Source organism: Nanorana parkeri, unplaced genomic scaffold (assembly GCF_000935625.1).
Source record: "Nanorana parkeri isolate BGI_ZX_2015 unplaced genomic scaffold, ASM93562v1 scaffold183, whole genome shotgun sequence".
In the NCBI taxonomy this organism is placed as follows: Eukaryota; Metazoa; Chordata; class Amphibia; order Anura; family Dicroglossidae; genus Nanorana; species Nanorana parkeri.
Genome location: NW_017306451.1, coordinates 246,384 through 257,398, shown reverse-complemented (window position 1 = coordinate 257,398; position 11,015 = coordinate 246,384). Strand labels below are relative to the sequence as shown.

General features: G+C 42.4%; 1 protein-coding gene across 1 annotated transcript in view; it reads left to right on the top strand.

Annotated features, from left to right (window-relative positions):
• BABAM1 (BRISC and BRCA1 A complex member 1) overlaps positions 1-11,015 on the top strand; it is a 24,339-nt gene that overhangs the window by 5,540 nt on the left and 7,784 nt on the right. The window contains exons 3-6 of the mRNA XM_018555091.1: positions 2,159-2,217; positions 5,612-5,732; positions 9,857-9,935; positions 10,882-10,906. Coding sequence (XP_018410593.1) covers positions 2,159-2,217; positions 5,612-5,732; positions 9,857-9,935; positions 10,882-10,906 — 284 coding nt within the window. The remainder of the gene's footprint in view (positions 1-2,158; positions 2,218-5,611; positions 5,733-9,856; positions 9,936-10,881; positions 10,907-11,015) is intronic.

Genomic DNA, 11,015 nt, shown 5'->3' with positions numbered 1-11,015 from the left:
AAGGGGGGGGGGGGGGGGAGGTGAGTGCTGACCACCACGGGAGCTGGGATCAGGTGAGTAAAACTTCTTTATTTGAGTTCCCTAGACAAAATGCGCACTTAACCCTTGCAGTAGGGCTACCTACTCCACTGCAAGGGTTAAGTGCTTGCTAAGTTTCCAGTTTTACCAGAGTTTTTCTTTAAGATTCCTCTACAAGCTGCTAAAATCAGTTTCTATATGCAATTATCTGGATCATCAATTCTTCATCATTTAGCTTTGAAGGCCGTACCCGGACCCCGCTGGACTGGACTATTGCTGGGCTAGCCTGGAATGTGACCTTTGGGCACTGGGCTGTATACTGTTATGCTTTGCAGACCTAAGTGTACTGTGTTAGCCATGCAGCACTTTCCAGGTCCAGAGCTGCAACACAGCCCCAGGTGTGACTCTGTCTCTGCTTCTGTAAAAGTTCCTCTCTCTGCAAGAGCCCCATTGATAGTTGAAGTGTATGTCCAGCCAAAACTTTTTTCTTTTTAGTATTGTATATACAGTGGGAAAAGTTAAGCATTTAAAGGTTGGTGTTTTTTGTTTGCTGGGACTCCTATAAAAGATTTTCCCTCACTTTCTGTGCTGCTGACAACAAATGCACGTGACAGGAAGTGAGTTATTCTCCCAAAGCAACATAGACAAAAATAAAAAAGATTTTTTTAGTACAGGCCTTCTTAAACTGTGGGTCGCGACCCCATATGGGGTCGCGACCCACAGTTTAAGAAGGCCTGTTTTAGTAGAGTAGAGGAAGCCTAGAACCCCTGTCAAATTTGGATTTCTTTCTGTCCTGCTATAGCAGGACAGAAAGAAATCCAAATTTGACAGGGGTTCTAGGCTTCCTCTACTCTACTAAAACAGGCCTTCTTAAACTGTGGGTCGCGACCCCATATGGGGTCGCGACCCACAGTTTAAGAAGGCCTGTTTTAGTAGAGTAGAGGAAGCCTAGAACCCCTGTCAAATTTGGATTTCTTTCTGTCCTGCTATAGCAGGACAGAAAGAAATCCAAATTTGACAGGGGTTCTAGGCTTCCTCTACTCTACTAAAACAGGCCTTCTTAAACTGTGGGTCGCGACCCCATATGGGGTCTCGCAAGTGAATGGGGGGGAGGACAAGTGAAAGGAGGAGAGAGACACCGACCGACGCTGGGGGTCAAGTAAAAATTTCCTCGGCCGAAAAGGGGTCACGAGTGGAAAACGTTTAAGAAGGCCTGTTTTAGTAGAGTAGAGGAAGCCTAGAACCCCTGTCAAATTTGGATTTCTTTCTGTCCTGCTATAGCAGGATTGCTCCCACCTCTTGTCTGGTGAAACCGTTGTCAGCAGGACAGAAAGAGAGGGAAAGCCCTCTAACAAGTATATATCAATATTACAATTGGAGTCTTATGCGTTCCACTTGATTGCTACAATCCATCTGTTATTGGTAGGCCCATCTCATGTGCGAAGGAGAAAAAATATTTTCAGAAAGTTATTTTTTGCACAGGGAATCTTAAAGCTTCCAGTGGCACTTTGAGAATTTTGCCTGGAACAGAAAGGTGTGCTGTAGCACTATATGATGGCTTCTGTCTGTCAGCCATCCTAAAGCTGAACTTTAAAATACCTTTAACCTTGCAGTGGGTCCCCCTCTGCACTGCGAGAGGTAACTGCATGTCATGCCAAGGGGGTGATTAATAAGGTGATTTACTTCCCTAATTCCTCCCTTCCATGGACTTTCACTGCGCTACATGTCTTGTCCCCTGGAGCCAATTCCCTTTCCTGCTCAATCAGTTGCAGATCAGATGTCATCCTGTACAATGCAGGACCAGCAGTCCTGCATTGTACATGTAGCCGCCAATAGCCTGCCCACAACCGAGGATTTTATATAGTGGTAGAGAGCACCGACTGCCATGGGAGTGAGAAATAAGGTATGTTTACCTTACTCACTTTATTCTTAATTCCCAAGGCAAAATGAACAGTTAGCCCTTGCACTGCAAGTGTAAAGTTTTTTTATTTCCAGGTGTTCAGCTTCAATTTACATTGCTTTACCTTTTTAGTGTGTTTGGTTTTTTTAGGCTATGGTCTTTCACTAGTGACACATTTTAATATCACTGTTAGGCATCATGATGATCATTGTCATTTCTTGTGCTTTATTATTGCTTTAGATCATTTGTCTGGATTTGTCTGAAGAAATGTCCTCTCAGAAATTGGAATCTTTTAATGGGTAAGTTTTTTTTTTTTTTATATTGGTGGTCACTGTGTTGAAAGGTTCTGGTTTATTTAATTAATAATACATTTAATGTTTCTTTACCTATTTCTAATAGAATCCTGTTCAGAAAGTTCAAACTAAGTGCAGGTCTTCTGGCAGACTGCCGTTATGTGTTCCATTAAAAGCCCTCCCATTTAATTTCAGTAGGTTTTTGCTGAAATTCCAAATTCTAACTTGCCATTAGTTTGACTCCTACATCCTCGCAACCCTACAACCTAGTTGATACAGAGGAAAAGTGTAATCTATTTTGCCCTAACAGGGAAAAATCTCTGAGGTAATCGCATAACTCATTGGCTCAACTTTCTATGGTGTAGCATCTAATAATAATAATAAGTAGCCATTTATATATTGTACTTTTATGTTATGAATGAACAGGAAGCCTCTATACTGAGTGCTCCTGTCCATTCATAAACTGATGAGATCGTATCAGCTACTATGTCCACAATTATGAATGAACAGGAAGTGATGTACAGCACGTCCTGTTCATTCATAACTGGGGACACAGTAAGCATACTATACACTCAGCGATCAGGACTAATAAAATAGGTTTAACATTCACAGTAAGAGATGTGAAAATGTCTTCCAGAGGAAATGGTTTATTCAGATCTTGTAGATTTAAAAAAAAAAAAGTATTGGACGAGTTTTTAAAAGTAACCCAATTGTAACCCGCTCTCCATCCTAACTCCTCCACCTGTCACAGGAGGCTGAGCGGGGCAGTGTCGGAGGAGAGCTCGGCCTCCTGTGACAGCTGACAGCTCTCTCCTCCCCGCACCACCCTGTTCCGCCTCCTGAAAGCTTCTCTACTCCCCCCTGGGCGCCGGCAGCTGCATCCTCTGTGTTCCCCTAGATCCCCACTGCCTCTGCCGACACAGACAGGGGAGAGAAGCGGGCATAGGAGGAGACACAGACCGGCGCCCAGCAGAGAGGAGAGAAGCTGTCAGTATGCACTGAATTTCGGCCGCATTTTCGGCTGTTATGGTGTTTTCGGCATTTTGCCCAAAGTACCACTTTCGGCTGAAATATTTTAGCGACCGAAATTTCGGTGCATCCCTAGTGAATACATTTATTTCAAGTTATCTTTGTTTATACTTGAGGACCTCCATGACCCTCATTAAAAAAAAAAGAAATAGATATTTTCTCTTTTCACTTTCTAAATTATTTAACTGAATATTCAGGATGAGGTTATACCAATGCTGAGTGAATAACTACAATTATCCACACTGGTCCCCATTAGCCATGATGTAGCCTCACAATTAACCAGTATGTCTAGGTTGCCTTGGAACTTGGAGGCTTTATTAATCTGTAAACTCAGAAACAGTTTTTAAACAAGTTTTCAACTTTGGGGTAAAAAAACTTAAAACGAGCTTTGTGTCAAAAAAATCTAGGCCCCTGCCCTACCATGCAAAATCACTAAAACCTCAAAACAAAAATCAAACATTATCAGAAAATATTTGAGATACTTGCCTTAGACACCCAGCTTCCTGGGCAGGAGCACATTCACACATTTGGTGTGAACAAAATAACAGTGGGAGCAATAAATAGAAAATGGAAGACATACAAGACCACTGATAATCTCCCTCGATCTGGGGCTCCACGCAAGATCTCACCCCGTGGGGTCAAAATGATCACAAGAACGGTGAGCAAAAATCCCAGGACAACACGGGGGGACCTAGTGAATGACCTGCAGAGGGCTGAGACCAACGTAACAAAGGCTACCATCAGTAACACACTACGCCGCCAGGGACTCAGATCCTGCAGTGCCAGACGTGTCCCCCTGCTTAAGCCAGTACATGTCCGGGCCCGTCTGAAGTTTGCTAGAGAGCATTTGGATGATCCAGAAGAGGATTGGGAGAATGTCATATATGGTCAGATGAAACCAAAATAGAACTATTTGGTAGAAACACACCTTGTCGTGTTTGGAGAAGAGAGAGAATGCTGAGTTGCATCCAAAGAACACCATACCTACTGTGAAGCATGGGGGTGGCAACATCATGCTTTGGGGCTGTTTCTCTGCAAAGGGACCAGGACGACTGATCCGTGTACAGGACAGAATGAATGGGGCCATGTATCGTGAGATTTTGAGTGCAAACCTCCTTCCATCAGCAAGGGCATTGAAGATGAAACGTGGCTGGGTCTTTCAACATGACAATGATCCCAAACATACCGCCCGGGCAACGAAGGAGTGGCTTCGTAAGAAGCATTTCAAGGTCCTGGAGTGGCCTAGCCAGTCTCCAGATCTCAACCCCATAGAAAACCTTTGGAGGGAGTTGAAAGTCCGTGTTGCCCAGCGACAGCCCCAAAACATCACTGCTCTAGAGGAGATCTGCATGGAGGAATGGGCCAACATACCAGCAACAGTGTGTGCCAACCTTGTGAAGACGTACAGGACACGTTTGACCTCTGTCATTGCCAACAAAGGATATATAACAAAGTATTGAGATGACCTTTTGATATTGACCAAATACTTATTTTCCACCATAATTTGCAAATAAATTTGTTCCAAATCAGCCAATGTGATTTGTCTGGATTTGTTTTCTCATTTTGTCTCTCATAGTTGAGGTCTACCTATGATGCCAATTACAGGCCTCTCATCTTTTTAAGTGGGAGAACTTGCACAATTGGTGGCTGACTAAATACTTTTTTTGCCCAACTGTATGAGGCTGCAAGCAGTGGGAAAGATTTTATGGAAGAAAACACATGCAGAGCCTCTTCTATAAATATCGATCTGCTCAAAGTTTATTTTTTTACTTTGCATGTTTAGTTCCGATTTACTCTCACTGGCCTTCCTTTTCCCCATGCCACTTCCACTAGCGCTACTGTAAGCCAGTTCTCCAACCATTCTGAGATATTGTTCCACCCAAAATGTCTACCCCAGTAACTGCCAGCTCAGTTTTGGATATTGCTCATTTGGATTTGTGATGCAAGCTTTCAATAGGGTGACACATACAGATCTTTAGCAGAGATATTCGCCCGGAACCTGTTGCAGTGAACCAAGTTTTTAACCTTGCTGCGCAGTTATAATTGCTGAATGGTCAGAGAAGAGAAAAGTTACTAGCAATTACTTTACTCATGTTACTGCAGTTTTTTTTTTTTCGTTTTTTTAACGCCCACTTTGTTCTAATTCACAATGTAACTATACTGAAGTTGTGTGTTCTTCTCTAGATCCAGGACAGGCACATAGAAGACTGTTGTGTTCTGTCACTACATCTCTTTATGTGTCATAGTCTGTTATTTTTGAAATAATATGGCTGTTGAAGTAGTTCTCCAAGGAATAAGAAGTTTCTTCTCGCATATATTTTTTCTTTTTTGCGCTGACAAAATTCTGTATTTTTTTTTATTATATTGATAGGTCCAAAGCCAATGCTCTTAATTCTTCACAGAAGATGATTGAGATGTTTGTTCGAACAAAGCACAAGATAGACAAGAGGCATGAGTTTGCACTGGTAGTTGCAAACAATGAAGCAATGTGGGTGAGTGAGAACATGTCGGCTACTCGCACTGCTGTATTTCTAAGTTAGCTCCATGTCCTTTCATTTCCTTCTCTTTTATCATTACTTATGAATAACATTCTCTTTACTCATCACTAGGGACAATCTATTTGTTTCTGGTTTTATGACTTGAGCAGCCTTCTGTGTTTTTTTTATTTTTTGTATTTCTTAAGGCAGTTCTCTTCATGTAGTCTAATACCTGGAGTTCAGTACTGACTAGGGGTGCACTGATACCATTTCAGAAACCAGTGCCGATACTTGGCATTTTCATGAGAACTACCAGAGTTGCAGAGGTTGCAGCTGGGACCTGGCTCTGGTGCTCCACCACTGTCCTGAAATCAATAGTCTGTATTGTTTTAGAAAAACTGTCACATGACAATAAACAAAAATTTATCAGTACTTGTATCTGTGAGTACTTGGACGAGTATCAGTACTTGGAAAAATGGTATTGGTGCATCCCTAATATATATTTATTAAAAAAAATAATGCATTAAAATGGGGATGTACAAATCCCAAGAGCTCCGTGTGCTCCTTACAAATGACAGCTGCCTCCTAACTTCTGAATTTTTCTCTAGCCTAGTCTTGGAGCTGGAAAAGTATCTGTACTTGGTATCGCTGCATCCCTAGTACTGACCCTTATGTAATGCTGAATACATTTAAGCCTTGTACAGATGTGCATTAGCTTGTATAAGAGCAGTGTGTTCAGCAAGCTTTTCCATATCGTTTGAATAGGCTTCAGCAAGCTTCAAGCAGCTTTGTTTAAGCCTTTAAAGTGGAAAAAATTGCCAAGAGGGTAGAGTGTTTGGGGTTTTTTTTGGCAGAAGAGACTCTGTCTCTTCTGCCAAAAAACGACTTTCCATTATATTCTAGCCATATTTTTATGTGTAACCTGCCTGCAGGGAATGTGCACTGCAATCACTGGATCTGCCCTTTCCATTCTAACAGTGGGGCTGGGTGTTGGGATAACGTAACTGCAACATACATTTTTAACTCCTATGTCCAGAAGAAGACCTAGAGGAAGGCAGTGGTAGAGAGTACAGACCTTTCATTACTGGAGGAGTGCAAACTAAAGTTGTGTTACTCTGACAGCGCTGTGTGAGCTGCTGTCCGAATACCCGAACCGTGACGGCAGTTAACTGGCTGCCATCACTGTTCAGCCAAAGATTTTCCAACTTGCTCCTTCAGTGGCCATTCCATAAACATGCTGCCTGTCGAAGCCTGCTAGCAGTTACTCACAGAAAAAAGTCCAGTTGCATATCGCAGGCTTCGCTGAAACGTGTATTGTAGCACACAGGTACACAATTTTTTTTTTTTTTCTGTCAGTAACTGCTGATGCTGGATAAGATGGGCTCGGCCAGTGTGCACCCACCATTCTTTCTAGTGCTGCTGTGAAGAAGTGGTCATATTGGGCTATGGAAGCCTGCTAGCAGTTTGTGACAGCCCATACTCCTGTTATGATCTTGTATATAACATCTCTAAACTGAAGCTGAAACATTATTTAAAGGCTTTGGCAAAGCTGTCAGAAGTTTGCTGAAATGTTAACAAATGCTTTGCAAAAGCTTTCTGTACACACTGCTCTTATGCAAGTTGATGCCAATGTGTATATGGCCTTACTGTAAGATGCATTGTTTCTTTGGAGCTTGCTGCTGAGGAACAGACACCCAGAAAGAACTCGTGTAGCTAAGGTTACACAAGCTAAGGTTACACTTTCCACACTGCCTTGCTGCATTTTTGGTCTGCTGCTGCTCCAAGTAAAGGTGCCCATACACTGCACGATTATCGTACGATAATCGTATGCGATCGGTTTTTCGTACGATAATCGAGCAGTGTGAATGGAGACGTGCGACCGTTTCTACTGTACGGTCGCACGTCTTCTGTCGAACCAGCATGTTCGAAAACCAGCCGGGAATCGTACGATTCTCGGCTGGTTAGAACGGTGCTCGGAAGATAAATGCTGAACGGGCCGGTGTGCGCACGCGCACACTGCCCGTTCAGCATTGCGGTCATCGGAAGCCCGCCCCTCCGGGGGGCGGACTTGCGATGATCAAGAGTGCGATCTTCCTGTCCAAGATAGGCAGATCGTACGTTTTTTTAATCCCTTTACAACCATCGCAAGACTAAAGTCTTGCGATGGTTGTAGAGTGTATGGCCACCTTAAGGAAGGGGGAATGCTGCCCATTGTCATGTGTGATTGTAATGCAAAATCACAGTGCTGTGCAGCTGAATTAAATTATATAAGTAAGTACTTCTTAGGGCCCATTCGCAGTAGGTGCGACTGCGTAGTACAGTGGGACTATGCAATTATTGCACTGTACTAGTGTGAAGGGGCCCTCAAAAAACACTGACACAACCACAGACACAATCTCACACACCAACATTTTCTCAAACACACTCCAAAAAAATAATAATTTTTTTTTCTTTAAGGTCTCCCTATCTTACGAGAACCGGAGTGGATCCTCAGCCTGGGGTCCAGTGTGCTGCTGTGCTGTGAAGCAGCTCCATCCATATGTGCATTGCTTGTACATCTCCCTTGGACGCCCTGTAGAGGTGCCAGGAGCCAGAATGTAACGCCAGCCCAGACACCTCTACAGGGCACATGTGGGAGCTGTAAGCAATGCACGTATGGATGGAGCTCCCTTTTGCCCATACTTACAGCCCAGCCCACCCCACCTCAAGCTGATACTTGGTGCCGGGCAGCATATTTTGAATGGCTGCTCGGCAAAAGACCTCACATTGCTGCACTAGGGGGAGGCTGAGGAGTCTCTCGCCTAGAAAAGTGAAAGGCCTGTGACCCAAAAGTCATGACTGGTGGGTCATGACTTTTGGGTCATGACCCACCAGTTGACAACCAAGGTCTTAACGTGAACCTATGCCCAGATCATGCAAACTAAAATATTTACATATTTTGAACAAGCCGTAAACTCACTTTAAAACAAGCCATCCCTCATTCACCTTCCTATCTATAAGCATTGTTGAGAAATTAATTTTCAGAACAGCCTGCCAGCTCTCTAATATAAACAACCAAAAGATGTGTCTAAGCTGTTAGAAATTGACTGAAACCTGACTTCAGAGTCTTTATTGCAATGTTTGAGAAGGAAAATGTCACATCTAGATCAGAACCTTAGCATCTAGAAAGGGCAGGGATGGCTTGTTTGAAAGCTCTTTTTTTTTTTTCCTTCTTCTTGGTAAAGCAGACGTTCACCCATGTCAACTATTATTTCTCTTCTGGTTCCTCATAGAAAATTGGAAAACATTTTTTTAAAAGAATAGTACATTTCTGTGCTGCAGCGCAACACTTCCTGATTCTTCACCTTGGCAAGAATTACATTGGGACGCCCCGATGCCTCTTGGGGCTGGTCACACCCTGGGAGTCGAAATTTGACTCAAGGGAGCAGGTGTGCTGCAAGATTCTGCATGTGCGCAGATGTCCTGTAGGTCGCTGCCAGGTATTGACCTGGGGCACATCTGCGCAGGCATGGGAGATTCTACCACGTGCGCACAAATTCCTGCAAGGTCCCAGGTACCAGAAACCAGCAGCATCTGTGTGCATGCACGGGAATCTTTCAACAATTGTGCTGCAGGTCTCTCCCAGGTCCTTAATACCTAGCAGAGACCTTTTGTCGCTGGATGATTAAAGATGGAGACGCAGGACAGGGTCAGTGGGAGACAATTATTGTATGGGTTAAGTTCCTCTAAGAATATGTAACTAGTTTAATGTCTATAGTCTGGGTACAGGTGCACTCTAAGTTACGTTTTGCTGCTATTACCAACTTATTGGAAATGCAGAATCAGCAGTGTGGCAACCTTCTGCTCAAATCGTAAGCTTCATCACAAGATTTCTAAACTATCCTGTAATTAAACACTGCACTTCTTTTCGCTTTACTTTCACAGGTTTTTAAAAAAAATCTTCTACTTGATCTAATTAGTGTTTTGTTTAATTACAGATTTACTTTATCACAAGTGTATTTTGTAGCCGTGTTATGGGGAAAAGTCCTTGAAGGGTTCATACTAGGCTAAGAAAGGTGTTCACAAGGTGTCAGTATACAATGTTCTGGTTGCCATCATCTTGAATAACTCTCATATATTTGTGTCTTCTGTTTCTTCAGTTGTCTGGATTTACGTCAGATCCACGGGAGGTTTGCAGCTGTCTATATGATCTGGAAACTAACATATGTGAGTCCTTCAGTATCCTTTTGTAGAATCATCTGGCACATGTGGACCATAGATTAGGATTTGGAAATGAAATCACATTCTTGGAGTTTCTATACAGCTTAAAGTATTATTAAACTGTCAGACTTTTTTTCAGGAATTAATCCAGATCCAACAAACATACATTGTTTAGCAAAGTATTTTTTTATACGTTTGTCCAAGCACTGCTGTCATCATGTTTCCATCAGAATGGACAGGGAAGGAGGAGGAGGAGTGGAGAGCATGGAGCAGGGGAGAGTCATCATATTTAAAGGGGGGGGGACCTGTTTAATATTAAAAGAAGTGTTTACTGCATTTTGATTTGGTTTGATTTATTATTATTCAGGATTTATATAGCGCCAACAGTTTGTGCAGCCTTTTACAATATAAAGGAAGACAGCACAGTTACAATACAATTCAATATAGGAGGATTAGGAGGACCCTGTTCCTGAGAGTTTACAATTATTACCTATGTATGCTGGTGCTCACGTATGGATGTATCTGGTAAATATTGGTGAGTTGTCTGAGGCTGGGTGCACACCTGTCCGTTCCACTGCATTGCATATATGCATGCATGGTAACACACATCTTTGTCTGCGTTAATGTGTGTTGTTTCCAATAAATGGGCTGCTAATGCATGAGAATGGACAACAAAACACATGCACCATTTTTAGCAACCCATCACACCACAATGCCCTGTAGAGCTTTACCATGTGTTGTAGTACACTGCAATTAACGTGTGTGATACGTGTTACCACAACACATAGGTTTGAACCAAGCCTAATACTAAACATGGTTACAGTTGTAAATGCTGCACAGCAATTACTCCTTTTCCGGCAGTTTAGAAAGTGATATGGATGATATTGTTTAGTAGCGTATATAACTGTTTGGAAAACCATTTGCCTCTTTAATGTAACATTGTTTCCTTAATCCAGAACTCCAGATTTTGAAGGTCTTTTCAACCTAATGTAAGTTATTAAATCAACAATGTTGGTCGCTTTGTCAGATGACTGAAATAAGAACTGTGTGTATATATGTATATATATATATATATATATATATATATATATATATATA